The sequence below is a fragment of the Boleophthalmus pectinirostris genome, unplaced genomic scaffold, assembly GCF_026225935.1.
Source record: "Boleophthalmus pectinirostris isolate CB_2022bp ecotype Guang Dong unplaced genomic scaffold, ASM2622593v1 HiC_scaffold_19, whole genome shotgun sequence".
NCBI classification, from domain to species: Eukaryota; Metazoa; Chordata; class Actinopteri; order Gobiiformes; family Gobiidae; genus Boleophthalmus; species Boleophthalmus pectinirostris.
In genome coordinates, this window is record NW_026571140.1 from 22,177,815 (window position 1) to 22,195,715 (window position 17,901).

The 17,901-nt window shown below is 41.1% G+C and overlaps 1 protein-coding gene across 2 annotated transcripts in view; it reads right to left on the minus strand.

Annotated features, from left to right (window-relative positions):
* Positions 1-345: 345 nt before the first annotated feature.
* The window catches only part of elp4 (elongator acetyltransferase complex subunit 4), a 36,164-nt gene continuing 18,608 nt past the window's right edge, over positions 346-17,901 (minus strand). For both annotated transcript variants that reach the window (XM_020941533.2, XM_055154710.1), the window contains one exon: positions 346-1,340. In XM_020941533.2, the coding sequence (XP_020797192.1) occupies positions 1,218-1,340 (123 nt within the window). In that variant the 3' untranslated portion in view covers positions 346-1,217. The remainder of the gene's footprint in view (positions 1,341-17,901) is intronic.

A 17,901-nucleotide genomic window follows, 5' to 3' on the forward strand; every position in this document is an offset into this window, starting at 1 on the left:
AAATGAATTATGTCTAGCTACATGCCCCATGTACCACTTGCAGTTAACACATTATGGTCTTAGACCAATAATTGCTTTACAATGCAAATGGTTCTAACAATACATAACAATACTTCCCCTTGTATACTTTGCATATTTTTAGAGCAATTTTAATTATTTATACATGCATATACACATCTGTTTATGATATTATTCATAAAATATTATGTTATTGTTCATAAGATAGTAAAATGGTGATCAGAAACTTTTGGACCGACTTCAAAATTGATGTGACTGCATTGACGTAACTGTGGCACAGAGAGAGATTTAGGTAAAAAATATAAACACAGGGAAACAAATAACATGTCCAAGTATGTTCGTAAAAGTTTATTTTCAAAAGTATACTCAAAATGTGTGGTCTCAACAGGGTTTACCCACAACACAAACAGACAACAGCTTCTGTTGTTCACCTGTATAAGTGCTGCATTGCCCGTTCGCTCATACAGCCAATACAAGCTATTCATGCATAAAGCTGTCAGGTAACACTAGCTTTCTCTCAACCATGTGCTGCAGATAGTTACTATTTCAGCTACTTTTACGGGCAAATATATTCAACCTGGCACCAGAGCTAGACTGAAACATACAGAGAATTTTATTTTATGTTGTTCTGTAATTGTCAGTGTCACCACTTGACCTAATTTGTTCTTTTGGGCTTGTCATAGCAAAGCAGCTCATCCAGCAAACACGCTTGATGAGGTGTGAAGCTTGTACCCAAATCAAGCTTTTCTCCCTCTGCCCACGCTCTCCGCTCAGTGGAGCTGGTTCAATAGGACAGGTGCAGGGTCAGATGGACAGCACTGTCCCAACCCGAAGCAAAGGGGTCCCATACAAACCATTCACCACTTCTTCACATAGCACCTCATGTTGCCTTAATAATCAACTAGGGGAGATAATACAAAGTTATTATTTACAGAAAGTTATTTTTTGAAGAACGGCACTGTTTTTTGTAATAAACCACATTCTTCATGTTTCGGAGTAGCGCAAAACCACCCCTATATTGCATTTATAATAATATGACATCCTCAGGAATAAAATCCACCCTGTTCAATTTGTTTAAAGTCCACTGATTATTGTAAATACCCCGTGGGTGCTTAGTATTGTCCCCACTCCATGTTGTGGTAAAGTCCCACTTGACATTAAGTGGAAATAGATGAAACAGTGAAGAGAACCAGGGCCTCTCAGAAATCCAGGTGTTTGTTTGTGGTGGAGCCACAGGCTGAAGCTGCTACGGCCACTCCGGGCACCTCCCCTCGGCTCACGCGACTCACTGTCTCAGACAGGTCAGGAGGCAAATGCAGTCTCTACAGTGAGGACAGGCAAGGGTAGAATATTAGTGCAGCTCCTACGGATGAAATGAGACACAAACACAACAGTGGGATGCACGTACAGTAGACACTACACTCCAGTGATGTTTATTCAGCCCATGTTGGCCTGAAATTGCATTAGATGCTTCAGCACTCCCTTTAGCACTGGCAGAATGGAGTAAACCTGCTAGTGTGCTGCTAAATGCTTCAGAGAACTTTAGCTCTGTTACAGCTCACTGGGAGTGTGGTGTTCAAGGGTTGTGAGCACCAAATAACCTATAAGGCAGTGATCCCTACTAGGACCACTCGTAAACATACTTTTTTTTTTTTTTAAAAAGGAGGAAGAAGACAAGGGTGCTAGCAACAGTGCAAGTCTAAGGGGTAAGGGTATGTGTATTTTGCAATTTCCCAGGTTAATTGGCTCTAAATGTTTTATAGTAAAACACAGAAACATACCAATAGACAATAGAAAGAGCAACATACATCATATTTTTCTCTGGGTCTCGGTCAGAAGTGGATGGCCCATGGCTCGGTTGCTTGAGCCCCATGCAGTTTATAAGGATATGCATAAGACATTTAATTTGTCATATACTCGGTCATTAACATTACATTTTTTCCTTTTAACAATTATGCTTACAGCACAGATATAATTTGCCTAGTTAGTTCAGTAACATTTTTCCTCTGAAGAGAGCTTATCAGACCAGCTGCCCTTGTGTGCCAACTAAGCACAAAGAGGGTAGGTTAATGAGGGCCACTCATCTAAAGCCCATAACACCAACAGGCTAACGGCTATAAAGCTTAAGAGGGCCGTCCTTCTCCCTGAGCACGCTGCATGAAAGCCTTAGTCCACAGGCTGAGAGGACTCCAAGTACTTCCAGAGTCCAAAATGTGTTGAAAATGTCTTTCAAGAGAGTCACCTCAGTATACAGGCAATGCAGCCTCAACAATAGGAGAAGTTGAACCCTGTAATTCTTCCATGAAAGAATCTCCAATGACATCTGAAACCTCTACTCAAAGCAGGATTCAAAGTCTACCTGAACCCTCTCTGCCCATTACATTCACAGCCCCTGAAGACATGAGGCTCCCGCAGATTCTTATCTTGGACCTAATGACCAGGCGTCAGGAACAGGGCTTATCTGCGTCGTTTCTAGGAGATAATTCAGGACTACACGACCTTTAGGGTACAGTACTTCCTCCTTTAAAACCAAAATGTGTTTTTAAGGATTTGGAGAAACAAAGTGTTTTCTTGAAGAAACTGATGTTCACGTACAATATGAAGCCTTGCATTTCCTGCCAAAGCAGTCAGGGGCTCCGCATACTGGCCCTTTGTTTGTCCTTTGTGTGTGTAGAAAAAGTTGGCTTGTCAGGCCAGTCAGGGAAACAAGAGGAGTTGTATTCATGGAGCCAGCCTTTTATGTAGAGCAGGTGACTACTCTGCAAGCCCTATAATTTAATGTAATATGGTTAAGGTAAGCTTTCACAAGAAGAATACAAGCGAGGGTGGAAGATTTCCACTGAGAGAACACAGAGGTCTACAAATATCTCCTGGAAGACACTAAAAGGAACTACTTTCTCAAACTTTTGTAAACCACTAAAGTTGTGTGAACTCAAATATTGGCCTTGGGGGTGGCTCCAGAAGAGCTGTATCCAGCTTTGCCAAACCTCACCTGTGTAACCTTTCGTGTCTTGGGCTCACTCGAGTGTGATTGAAAAAGAAAAACAATGCATTGATCAAGCCTGGATTCGGTCCTGCTTAGTGCAGTGCAGCGGAAACGCGCTGGAGAGAAGGCTAGTAGAAAAATCAATCACATATACATCATCCTTGGTGGGAGAGTTAAAAAAAAAAAAGACATCACACCGATGTCTGCCTGTCACGCATCCACAGGCCTGGCTCTCTGGGTCTCCCTGGCTCTGAGCTCACTGAACCCACTGAGCATGTGCAGAGGGAAGGTCAAAGCAATCCAGAAGTGAAGCTGGCTCCTCTAACCTTTGAGTTCAGGGGCATATGAGAACAATCAATGCCTACATCAAAGTTGTGGGGAGGAGCAGACAAACCCAATCGATTACTCTGACACACAGGGAAAAGGCTGCCTAGTGATAATCAGCAACATCCCTGGACATCCACAAACACGCTTTATTACAGACGATATTACACATATTTAAAACTAGGCACAATATCAAATCACTACTTTTTACAACATCACAATTATGCTGTAAAATGTTGATATATTGGTGATATATTGTAAAGCTTAGAATATGAGTTACAATACAAATATATTACAAATTCAGTATACAGAAAAATATTCTATATGCTGTATTCAGAATACTGTGTATTATGACTCTAACCAAATAGTCATCATCTACATTTCTGACTGAAAAAAACTGAAACATTTGAATTAGTAAAATACATAGTATGGCCAAAAGCCACACGATATGCAATGACACCTAATGAATGGAGGTCAGTGTAGGATCAGACAGACACAGTCACAGAGCCTGGCTTCCTGCGACCTGCACACTCCATGAAGTAAACAAGGACATCCGGAAAAGCTCTCAGAGGCATAGTGGGGTGTATGTGTGTGCAGAGTCTTTCTGTGCTGCCTTGGCAACCTTCGGAGGGAGCAAAAAGAGGAGCAAAAATAAAAGGGTCTGAGAGTTGGAGGGGGTAGTTGGACTGGACAGAATGGCGGGAAAATAATCTATTGGCTCTGCTGCTTGGTTCTGTGGTGGTACAGTTGGGGACTGAGAAAGTGGATGTGTAGCAGTGTTACAGCAGTACATGGCTTTGCATGTATTGACATGGTGATGTCAGCGATGCCAGACCAGGCTAAAGGTCTGTGCTTTAGCCTAACTCCACAACAGAGTGGCTGGGGTTATGTTAGCTACAGGGTGAGAGGTGACACAGCTCCAAATGAGCACTAAGCACTTGAAATGAGCCCTCTGGGCCAGCCCACAGACTGGCTTTGCCTAAGAGGGTTACCCATATCTCTCACAATGGACAATTTCCTTCAGCGGAGACCACTAAATATCTAACATATTTCATTTGTTTTTTACTGCCATTATAAATCATGGAATTTCTGCTCTGAAAAAATAAATACATGTACATATTTGCAAATCTTTTGTTCACAACAAAAGCAAGCCACTGACTAAATCCTACCAGCAAATTCTTTTGGTACAAACTCCCAAAGCTCCGCCATCAAAAGCATTCCAGTCGCGGTAACTGCTTGCTAATGACTGGAGTATTAGGTGCTAATTTAACGAGTCATTTCTTCCATAGAGTTTTAGCCACAGTCTCAAATGGCCTGTGTCACTGTACAGCTTAGAACTATGGGAAACTCAACACCTTGTTGTAACACATGATGGCTGGACTGGCACTTCCAATCAGATTACCCGTGTATGAACAATCAACCTGTACTCATGGAAGTGACATGATATTTACCTCTAACACAGACTTTAAGCAGTGGCAACAGGCGTTCACTCTGTAAATTAAGATCTGTTGTAGGTCAAGGGTGTATATACAGCAGGTTGTATTCCTGGGAAGATACAAAAATGGCTCCAGACAGAATAATATATTTCCTATGAATTGCAGAAATGTCATTGATGCAGAAGAAAAATATAGCAGGACCATTATTGTCATGGACAGTAGAGTCATCATGGAGAGTAAACATTGTGTCAATTCAATTTTACACAACTGGACTACTATAGTGCATCACTGTGTGCATCTGTCCAAGCACCAGGTCAATGTTCTACATTTCCAGTCTCATCTTTGCAAACATCCTAAGGTCAATATGGTAGCCCTGCATTTTGTAATTGGAATTGCTACACATTTCCCAGACTTCCTGGTCTTTTCACTCTCCTCCAGGTGCCATAATCCCTTGTACCTATAAAGTTACAAAGCAGATTGTGTGGGAAAATATTTGTTAGGCCCCAAGAAAGAAGCTTTAACACACCAAAATCCACAATATGGGGTGATGCGCCATCATATAGAAGCAGCCCATATTCATCTTATCACTGCTCATTTCAGACAAACAACTTGGGAAACTGCTACAATAAACTGCAAAACAATCTGTAACCCTAACCCACCTGTACTAAACGAACGCTGAGAAAACGCTCTACCTTTCACCCCTATTGTGACTCGAAAGAATGCAACAGGATCTCACTCTGTGTCAGAATCACCAGCTTAGAACTTGGTAGACAACTTTCCTGAACTCTTTTAGGCTATGGACTGGCACAAAATGAACATGGCTAATTTACCAAAATAAATAGACCTTACAGTATATCCTTTGGGGATAAGGAAGGGAATTTGTTGTGTTCACATACCAGAAACTGAGGATGTCATAATCTCAGATGGAAGGCAGGAGCCCACATGTAAAACTAGAAATATTCACCCAGGTCAACAAATCTGCATCTGATAGCAAATTCATCAAGAAGATGCGCAAGAAGAAGGAAGAATAATCAAAAATAATACTAGGTCACATGCATGGGGCCCATCTTGCCTTGTGGGCCTTTCGCATAACCAAATGGACAAAGCAGGGTCAAAGTGTAACTGCATTGGGGAGGGGGATTTGACTTGTTCTGGCCATCACCGTCTTCTGGGGCCTCCTCTCAAACCTGTCAAAGACCACTGACAGAAGACACAGCGTGAGGCCATTTTGTCTCTTTTCAGTTCATTTTTATTTCTCTGTATAAGTGTTGGTTTGGGCTGTAGGCATTTTGCAGGGCGAGAGGCTGAGGGCAGTCTGACTGGGAAGAGAAAAGGGTGGTGATGGTGGACAGGGGTTAGTGGGTGTTAGTTGGACTTGGGCACAGCCGGGGAGTGTGTTGAAGGCCCCGGGTGACATGGTGCCTGCGGAGAGGTGCAGAGGGAGAAAGGGCGGAGAGTACAAACATGTCTAAGTGCTGCTTTCACTGCATATAGAGCCATAGCAGAGCGGGAGGCTGCATGGGTTATGACAGCATATCTGGGGGACTGGTGGTGCCCTCAGACACATATTTTACACTCAAATCATGTGACTGTGATAGAAGAGATGGGATGAAGCATGTTTTTAGAACGGCAGATGTAACTGCTTAATTTGTTTTTGAACATTCATGTGTTTGTGTGTGTGTGTAGATATACATATATATATATATATATATATATATATATATATACATTGACATATACACACACACACACACACACACATATATATAATATTATTATTATATTAATATAATATACCATTATATTATATTATATATATTTATCTATCAGATTTATCAAGACAAATTTAATACTAAAACACACACATTTTCCCAATTCAAATATTTTTAAATATTGCAATATTCTTCTTTCTGTCTTGCTGTCAGTTCACTTTGTTGTTGTGTTTTATTTATTACTAGACTATAATCCATTGTTGTATTTGTTGATGTAGGACAACAGAAGTATAAAATACTCTACTGAACAATGCCAGCCAAATGCTTTATACTGCTGTAGCCACCCCCCAAAATCCAACACTCAGGACATTTGTCATATATTATTCATATATATATATTTTTTTCATCTGCAGCAGCACTACAAGAACACAGAGGGACCATACTATACTCTCTTATAACACAGTGTGCTTCTGTCACTATATTCACACAGCAACACAAAACAACTCTAAAATCCTGAATCACCATACCAGTCTTTGCAGTCATATCTGTTCCTCATTGTCTGGGCCACAGCGGAGTTCCTGATGTTTACAGGGAAGCATTTGACAAGTTGAAAGGTCATTTGGAGGTCACTGTGGTACTGGCTGGGGAAGTAGTTCACCCATTAGAGGGGTGTGGGCAGTAGTGGGCGTTTTAGCACAGTTTCACAATAGTCTGTATAATGCTTGCAGAGCTATTAAACTGAATTATTGATTTGGTATAGTTTAAGATGAATGGTCAAGCTGTGGTATGTAGCTTTTTAGCCAAACTAGACTAAATTAAAAGCATGCTTTCTAAAAATGATTTTTGTGCGTGTGTTTTTGCATAGAAAAACATGCATCGTTAAGAAATATGAGCTCTCGTCTACACAAATTTGACCTTTGGCTGTAATATTCCACAGTAGGACATAAAACTCATGTATCCCCAATGAGAATGTTCCAAAGTATGGTTTTAACCATACTTTGTTTCCATGGAATGATGCAGAAAGTTACATTTAAGTGCTTTAGGTGTCTTGAAAGGCTTTGTATAAATAAATTAAATTATTATTAACAATGTAAATGTCCAGTATTGTGCAATAATGCAATACATTATTCGCATCACACAGATTATTCCCCAAATACTCAACATCAAAAGGCAATAAAATATTGTATATTTGTATAAATGCTATTGAAAAAAAAATGGAAGCAATCCAATCCAATTAAAGCTGGACTTACTAGCTTTGTTTTTAAACTCCATTAGTGACATCTTTGTAAAACTGCTCTTTAAAGAATATGGCAATTGCAATCATGGCAATCATATAATGAAATATATAAAATATATAATGAAATGTGCCTCCATTCAGTTACATAAGACCTCCACACATTGATGAGTTTGTAATAATATCTGTGCATGTGCTTGTGAGAGTGTAAGTTTGCACACATCCTCGTGGAGTCACGAGAATAAAGGGGGGGTGTATAATCCATCACTAGTTGATAGTCCTCACAAAAAAGGGGCCTTTTGCTGAGAGGACAGCCCTTGTGTGGACAAAGACCACCATACTGAGGACTTCATAGGACCCAGCTGAAAAGGTGTTGCCCAGAGTAACCCCATTCACATTAACAGGCATGCCGGCCAAAGCCAGTCATTACTGCTGACTTGGACCAGCCGGGCCACACATAGACAAGCCTCAAGCCTCACAGACCAATCAGCACATCAGGACACAGGAGCACCTGACTGTCCACAAGAGGACAGAGGCAGTTCCATAGAAGAACAACACTGCTGATATCCTGAGAACTTTGTCCAGCTGTAATGATAGTAACTGGTCAATCATGGCATAGTCACTGTTGGAAATGGAAATGCTGCAATATTTAGGATCAGAGTTCAGATTGATAAGGAATGCATGTGTGTAACATAACTTTATATTGTTATGTTTATTAAATAAACTAGATGCTTAAAATGTTTCATAATTGTTCTGAATATACCGAGTGGGCACTACAGAAATACAATAATATTTTGCTACTATATAGAAATATAAAATTCCTTTAATTATGCATGTTGCAATGTTTTTGGCTTATTTAAACTATTCTGAAAAATTTTCCTTGGGCCCTGTGACTTCAACATATTTCAGTAACCTATCGTCTCTATCTCTCTCCACTTTGCCCTCTATACCCCAAAACTAGCTCAGCCTCTCCTGCATGCCCTCGCTGAGGGCAGGTGGTGGTGTAATTTTAGCCACAGCTAGGTGAGGTGATTCCTGGGCAGGCTGAAGGCAGAGCCACCTTTAGGGTGTCCAACACGTCAGAGGGAATGAGCCATCACCTCCAGTGGCCTGTCAAAAACTTCACCACCTTCCATTGCTCTGTGACCCCCAGGTCCTACACTCACATGGGTGATGGGGATTTGTATTTTGTCTGCTTTAATTTTGCCTCAAACATAACAGTCTTTAGCAAACCATTAGCTGAGTGTTAATCATAGCGCACTGTTAAAACTATTAAAACAGTGAGCTCTGGCCTGCGGAGAAAACAGAACTTACCTCTAGAGGTAAAAATTTGATAAAGAGAAAGACTATTTGCGTATTCTTACTGCAAAAAAAAGTATAATTATAATGGAAAACTTTAATATATTTTGTGTAAACTTACACAATTTATAGCTGATTCAAAACAATACTTTTGGACTGTAGTGAGTGCACTATTGAGCCAAGACAAAATTCACTTGCTTTTGTGGATGGGTTGCTCGTTTGTCTGAACATGACTACTGTAAACCTCTGAAGATTACAATATTAGTTTGATGATTTGTAATCACTGTCCAACTATACGTATGAAAGAAAAGTTTTTACACTAGAATATCTGCTTATTCGTTCTTCCAATGAGTTCGACATTTTGCTGGGAATTGGGCGGCCTGCCAGATTGGGGCCAAGTCAGAGTTGTCAGGGGATTACAGTTCTGCCGTGCTCGCCACAGGGGGTGCGGAGTGGGCCTCAATTACCCTGGAGCGGCGTGTTTGATTTGGCCCGGCACTTTTGGGGACAGACCAAAAGCTGAATAATGCACCATTAGCAACTCAAAATCCTGTCCTAAAATGAGCCCACTTATGCATCACATACAGTAATTGTGTGTCTATCAAAGGCTGTCAGGTCTACAGCAATTACCCTGATAACAACAAAATAATATATGCATATTATAAAATCCAGAACACCTGTGGGTGCCAACATCTTCTTTCCCCCTGAATTTCACACTCAGGTGGCTACTATGTGTCAACTTTAAAGGGCTAAAATCCAAACTAAAATCCCAAATAAAAAGGTTAAGGCCTAAGAACATGTTTTATGTGAGAATAATGAAGAGACCGAAGTAAGAGAGGGACATCCGGCTACTCAGTCTACAGTGGGAGATCTGTGCAATTGAATTTTACAGGATATGAGGCAGCAAATGGTATGTAAAGGCTGAAGCGTCAGACGGCTGCTGCCACGTGAGCCACACAGATAAGGGAGGTGTAAGTGAAATCATTAGGTAACTCTGCAGGACATCAGGGCCAGGCCGAGGTTGGCAGGGGGCTAGCACTGCCAAAGGTCCTTGTTGAGCTCCATTGAACAGCCACTCATCCTGATATACATGTACTTACAAAAGCAGAGGGAAATCACTTCTACAAACAACCACAAGACAAACAAGAACCCAAGACTGACACAGGCAAGCAATCAAGTTCTGTTTTTTCCCCATCTCTCCTACAATCTATACACAGCAGCACACAGCTGTAGTGATGGTGCACGTGCGCATACTGGAGCACTCAGCACTTCAAACTACAGACCCCTCATTAAGGTATCAGCCCAGGCGATTGTGTTTGTCCACCTGGGTATGAAAGGGCCTTTTTGGATTGTGTGGTACAAACTGCAGAAGGCTACAGCTCAAGCCGGAGCCCAGCTAGGCTGCGTCTGTCTCAGGCTTTGAGGCAGGGAGCAACCAAGTGTGGATGCACCTCATTACCTCACTCATCCACACACCAATTACCCCTAAATAAATACACCCAGCCCACAGGCAGCAACAATGACATCCTGCCTGAAAGGGAAGAAAGGACGCCGTTCAGAGAGCATTTGCACGCACAAAAAGTGCTGTTGGATAATGCTGAGAAAAGTGCAGAGAAAAGGAGCAAATAGAAGAACATGCAGCAGGATGTAAGTCTTTTGAAGACCTCAAAGACCAGGCGCATAAAGGAGAAGAATGAAACAAACACTGTGCAAGCTGAGTGAAGTGATTCAGAAAATGATAATTTCTTGCTAAATTTCACCCAACACATCCACAAATTATTTTTGCCACGCAGGGGAGGAGCCAAGTTTAATTGTTTTAAAGCAGGCAGCCATGAGATAGCTGCGTGTTGAATAAAATGGTGAATACTGTAGTATATATATTTGCATTAGATAGACAGCTTTTGGGTAATCGCAGCAACAGTGTCTGAAGGCCATGTTGCTAAAAAGCAAATGAATTACAGCACATAAACCTTAATATTACTGTAAAACATTTTAAAGTGAGACAGCTTGTATTCAGTGGCAATGAATAGCATTAAAATGTCCATTTAAAGGGTATACTAAAGGTGTGTGGCACAGGAAGTGGGACAGATGTATTTGCAGAATGGGGGAGTCTAAATGAGGAGATCCTTGATGCCCCCTCCTCCTCTCCCACCTCCTCCATGTGGGATCTTTCTGCCTGAGTGCCTCTGTCGTACCTGGGGACAAAATGGTGTCTCTCTTCCCTTTCTGTCTGCCTCTCTGCCCCACGTCCTCCTTTCCCATCTCTCCTTATGTGTGTGTGTGTGGCCTCTGAGGCTACTGAGGGACAGGCGACCAAGTCTGTAGTGCTGTTTGGAGACACAGCCCAAGGACCTCTATGTAAAACGTAAATACGTTCAAATAAACAAGTCATTAATAATCACTCTTCAACGTCCACTGTGAATCACCGTATACAGTAGAAAAGTTGCATGACAGCCAGGGGCAACAGGCAATGATTCACTTCCTCCTTTGACACCTGAACATTCAGATGATGGGTTCCATGAAGATTTTGATGAGATGATTTCCAAGCCACGTGAATAAGCCAACCTGATTTGGCTGACTCAAGGCAGATTCCTGGTTAACAGAAACAGCGGCTGGGAACGTGTCAATTTCCGAGCTATTGAATCCGTGAGGTAAAGACGTTATGATGCATGGGGTTGATGAGATGAAGACATGCAGGTTTATTAGGGTCCATTTAAGGAAGGGCTTCTAATTGCAAGGAATTTCTAGTGTCACAGGTGGGTGGAGCACTGCTGTTGACAAACTTTGGCCACATAACCAGAATTCCTGATGGTGACACTTCATGGGAATCCAAAACTGGCACGCACTTTTCAATGATGCAATACTTTTTTTCTGTCCCCTTCACACGGTCATTATAAAGTTATTTGCAGAATCTCCCAGGACATATCAATGGTAAAGGTGCGTGAAAGCTTTTGTTTCTGTTCATCAAAATATTTCCTGAGGCATCATCTGTCACCACTTGAGTATATTTGACAAGTGAAAATGATTTGGTGAACCTGAAAACAAAAAGTGTGGTTTGGCTATGTGCACAAACTGACAATCATAACTTTTAAAGACTGCAGAAGCAATGTCTTAACAGTCTCAAGTAAATAGAGCCAGCTTATGACGCAGTTTACATGGTCCGAACTGGGTTGGTCGATGCTTAACTTGTGTGTTGGGATTTTTGAATTACAATGCTCACATAATACAGGTGTGACAAGTACACTGTTGTGGTTAATTAATTGATTAAGTGCTATTCATTTGAATTCACAGAAATATTTGCACACAAACAGCAGGAAAACACTTATTATACACATATAATGTTAACCATACTGCATCTACCAAAACTAAAGCAACACCTTCTTTTTTGATGAGAAGGTCCAGTATATAGCAGATCACACCAACACCACAGCTGGCATTCAAGGGTAAAATTAATTACTTCAGATACATGTGCTTCCTCTCAAAGTGGCAGACTTATTTGCATTGAGGAACATTCAGCAGAAGTAATCGATGCACACACAAAATACGGCCACCCGATGACCCCAGCCCCGTCACAAAGTCCCTCCTCATCCCCAAAGCCCTGACGGCTCAGCCATGCATGGAGGAACAAACATAGGTAGAGAGAGCAAATCACACCGCAACAAAACACAGAAACATGAATGGGAGCAGTACAATGACGGGCAGGATGCAGGACAATGGGCTCGCTATTAAACAAACGGCAAATCCCAGGATGGGCTGCGCGGGTATGATACAGATTATAGGCACCTAGTCCCTGCCTGGGGAACAGGGGAGTTGCAGAAAAAAGGACACAATATTGCAATCTGACAGCTGACGTCTTCATATAAATGTATGAATTTACATTCCAATTAGAGGAAATTTACATCTTAATCACAGCGAGCAGTACGTCGGTCCCTGGGTTAGTGTGTTGCTACGGTAATGAGGTGGGATGCTGCTGTGCTCTCTCATCCAGACAGTGATCTGTCAGCAGACGACACCTCCCAGTTATGAGACTGATGCTCCCTTAAATGCAACCACCAACACAATTCAGGAATATTCACTCAAATCTGTCTTAAATACCAACAAGGTTTGAGCTGCCACCCGAGGATAATTTGCCAAATACAGAGTTTGAAAAATATCAAACATGCCTTAAATACAGTGCACTGAACCAAGAGTGTCTTTAACTGTCACTCAAGTGACAAGCCTTCAGCTCATTCCACTTCTAATTTCCATACTAATAATGGGTGTATTATCTGAAATGGAATGACTTTGTTTTGCGGCATTTCAAATACAAATAATTTTATGAAGAAATCCTGTAATATTAAATAAGGGTTGTCCAGGTCATCTGTACATTTTTGTACAAAGTATTTCTTCAGTGCTCATTGTAAAAATGTTTTGACTGAAAGGCACTTGCTCTAGATACAAGTCACTTTTAAAAGTGTAGTTTAGAGAAAAGCAAGTCTAAGTTGGATGATAAGAGTTTCCTGTAAATGTTATGATGATGATGATGATCTGAGAAATTAACTTTTTGGAGAAACCATATTTTCCTGTGGGTTTGACATTGGTGATTGCTGACAGTGCAAGCAGAGAGATTAGCTACATGAGACAGGAGGAGATCCCACAAATCAGTTTAACATTGTCCTTTGCCACTGCTGAATTTAATACAGAGATGTGTGAACAAAAAATTGGAGGTAAATGAGGCATGGATTCTTTATCAGCCACCTCATAGCCAAACAGGCCTTTCCCCGCCAGAGACACTGCTCTAATGGCTCATATCTATGGACGCAGCCTATTACTGGATACTGCCTGTAATTAAGACAAGTCAGATTACACCAGGGCCTTTCCTCATATTTAATATTAGACTGCTATTAGGGAGAGTGGTGTTATCAGAATGGGAAAGGGCACAATCAGCACAGTCACTCATTCCATCAGAACAATAAATGGGGCTATGAACACCATGGTGCAGATTGTAACCAGCTAAATGTTTAGTGAAAAGACAAGCATGCACGCACACATGCACACACGCACACACGTACTCACACACATTGTTATGTGTGGATTCATTCCTGACACCCACAAATGACTATCCAAATGTGTGTGATGGCCTGTCCAGTTTGATAAAATTATCATCCTCAGCTATGGAATAATTAAAGGGGGAGAGGTCTTCAAAATTCTCAAAGTTTGAAACTGAGAGATGCTTTACAAAGCAACCCCTTGTCTGATATAGTGTCTTAGATATATTGCGGGAAAAAAGGCGTATAGCAGAGAAGGTACTGTAAAACAAGTAAGCAAGTTATCACTGGTAGTCTTAAGAATTAAGCCCAACATAGGGGTGCAGTGTTGTCCAATGGTGATACCACTGTCAGAGGGAAAGGGGATTCTAACATATGGAGTAACCTTTGTGGCCTTCGGGCCTTGGGGAGCGGTGACGAGGATTGAGGGGGGCTGTAACGCTCAGAGGACGGTAGGCACGCTAGGGAGAGGTGAGCTGTCACCCCCCATTACCATCACTGCTGCGCTCAGAGAGAGGGAGGGGGAGCAAGTTAGCAGGCTAAAAAAAATACTGGTTCATTGCTAACTGCCATCTAGAGCTATCCTGAGCGTCCAAACCCTTGGTCTATAGCTGCCTCCTGGGAGACATTTGCACGCAACTTCTCCCCTTTCTTAACTAGCACGGGCCACAATGAGAGTGTGAGGTGCAGGGGGAGGGGTCGTGTGGTCGGCCCGGGTAAGCAAAATGTATAAACTTGCCTAACAAAAGAACAACTGCCTCACACATTGTCATGCTTTCATGCCTTATAGAATCAATTAAGATATTCTAATTATAAAAGACAAATATAAAATGACACAACCCTTGGATTTTGTTTTGAATTTTAAGAGGTGAAACAGATCAAGAATAATTTTCAGAAATAGGGTCAAAATATCCTTTCAATTTCAGAGAGCTCTGAGGTGTAACTAAATATCAGACATTGAATATGACATGACATCTTTAACATGTCATTTAAGATGCTTGCCTCAAACATGACCTTTTCTGTGAGTTTGGGTGAACGCTGCTTTGCCACATTCTGTTCCCCAGATCCCACTGCTAACACCCCTGTCACTCATCATCACTCATCATTGTTGTGGACAAAAGGAAAGTTTGGTTAAGCCACACACTGGAGTACTCTCCCGGCCAAACTTCCCCCACTTTAACACAATCACATATGTGCACTAAGGTAACACGGAGAACCAAGAAAGAGCTGGTGCTTCTGTATGGCTTATGTAGAGTGCCATAAACCTTTTTGATAAGTTGTAAGCATCTTCTCCTCAAAGTTGCCTTTTGAAGTGTTGTCCTCTCAATGCCCCTGTGCTTTGACTATAGAGGGTAATTAAAATCCATTCAAAGCTCTATGTGTCCTAACTATCCTCCATCTTATAGCTGAGCCTTTCAATAGCCACCTGTGAACTCTGAAGGACACTTGCCCTCACAAAATTCATGAACGTAGTTACATTCAACAGCAGCTCAATGTGTCTCACTTGTTTGAACAACTCTAGACTGCTGGTGGACTCCCTTTAATACGCTCACATTTTTCATAGCGGAAGGGGTTAGGTAATTCGTGTGATTGGCAGAAACAAACACTTTAATGATAAGACAAATAAAGAAAGAGCAGTAATTTGTATAGGCAGGCAGGGATTCTGACAAAATCATATGAAATAATGAATGCTGGAAGACATACATACAGTAACCTACACATTAAAATTATTCAACCTCATTTCTCATACTTAGCAGCTATGGATAATAAATGTGCAAAAATGAACAAGGAAAATTATTAAATCTACACCATTCAATTAAATTATTTATATAGCTCATTTAAAACAACTTCAGCTGACCAATGTGTTACCCATGAAAGTCAATAGCAGTATTAAAGACAATACAAGCACAAATCAAGTCACCATAAATAGGAATTGCAGACAAGAGAACGTATAAAATAAAATACCAAGATATTCTGTCTAGTTTTGTGAGATACTAGTTTTGTGAGATACTAGAGATAATTACCTAAAATACAGGTAAACGTGTATGAAAAACTGTTCATCGCATTTTGTCTGGAAAAATAAAAACAAATCCATAGCTAGTCTCCATGTTGTGAACCCTGTGCACATGGAGCATTGAGAGTGTGGGAAAGTTATTTTTAGGACCCAAGCAGAGAGCGTTCCAGAGGCTGATGCTCCTGCTCCGGATCAACATTCCACCTTTGAACCACTCAGACCATGGAAGTGTTTGTGCCCACATGGCAATTTCACATTTTTTCTGCAGACACATGTGACTTTAGCTACACGACTTGGGAAACTATTAAACTACAAACAAAAATCCCAAACCTAGCACCCTGGGCAATAACTCTGTGCCACTATCATTATGGTAATGCAGTTACAAATATGAATGCATTTATACAGTCTCTATATAAGCAAAGACTTCACAGAAGCAATGTGGCCTGAAGAAAGAGCCCTTTACTTGTACTTTTAATACAAGCTGAAGACAAATAGTGCTACTTTAATCAGGTTTGAGTCCAGTGTGGCCGGTCAGGACTGATCAGGGCAGAGTAGAGCATGGACAATGTTAAAGGTTCACTGCTCATTGATCAAACAGCTTCACAACCAGGCTCATGTACAACAAGTTTTTAGCCACTATGGCAGAAAATGGTGCATGTAGTCTGTTTGGTTTATTTTACTATTCTCAAGCTGTAAGTATTGTTTTGGCACAGTGCTGATAAGGTGCCATGGACAGTACATATTCAGACCTTAAGAGCCCCAAAAAGTCAGCAAGAATTGTCTGTTGCCTTAGTGTATGAAATAATATGTTTTCTTTTCTATATTCTATAGTGAATTTATCGATACACAGTATTTTCACATGACAGTGAAGTAATTTTCAAACTTCAATCAGTGAGGTTGTCTTTTGGGGGACACAGCAACAAATCTTTTTTTATTAATAATATATTTTTTTAAACTAGTAGTTAAAATTCTGAACCAAGATATCTGATGTAAAAAAAAAAATGTGTCAGTACTAAATGATGCCTGTCTCTTACACAGGTTCTGACATTTTAACTAAATATGTTTAATTTGATATGAAGCAGAAGATATAATGCCAGAGTCATATCATAACACATACATCTGTAAATAAGTCAAAAACCTCCCTCACAAACCGAATAGTCAGCAAACAGTCCACAGAAGCAGATTTCCAGAATAGATGAAAACCCTCTCAATAATTGATGTGAATCTGATGTATGTTGCGAATATTGTTCGGCTAAGGGGTCTGATCGCGTGCCACTGCCTGCTCTGCCCTCTCTGACTCTCTTTCACATTCGCATACTAACTCTAACCACACCTCATTCTAAAACACGACAGAGAGCGGTGTGCGATGAGGGAGGAAGTATAAATTATTTACTGAAATTTTTATTCCAAAGGTCCATTCACCTCTGATTGTAATTCTCAAGATAATGCTGTGAAACACAAATGCAGTATATCGACAAGTCAAGACAGCTATAGGTTCAGAAAATGCATTTTGTTTTCTCTTGGCAGGTAAATATGAATCAGGAATTACTGAAAATACTGAATCAACTCTTGAATTGATAAGTTCGCTGTAACATGGAAGCACATAAAAACAGGCGTCAAGCACAAACAAAAGATGCCCCAGGACTGTGCCTTGTCCAACTCTGTGTTTATTTCTCTCCATTTTACATTTGATGGTTTAGTGCCTCTGAGGAAAAGCCCTCATTTTAATTAGACCTGACCTGAGAATCACTTAACTGCTCCTCTTCACCAGTGCCCCCCTCCCCTCACAGCCTTTGCTCAGTTCCTCACATAGGTCCATTAACACCCTTCCCTCGGCACCCACAGGCTGCA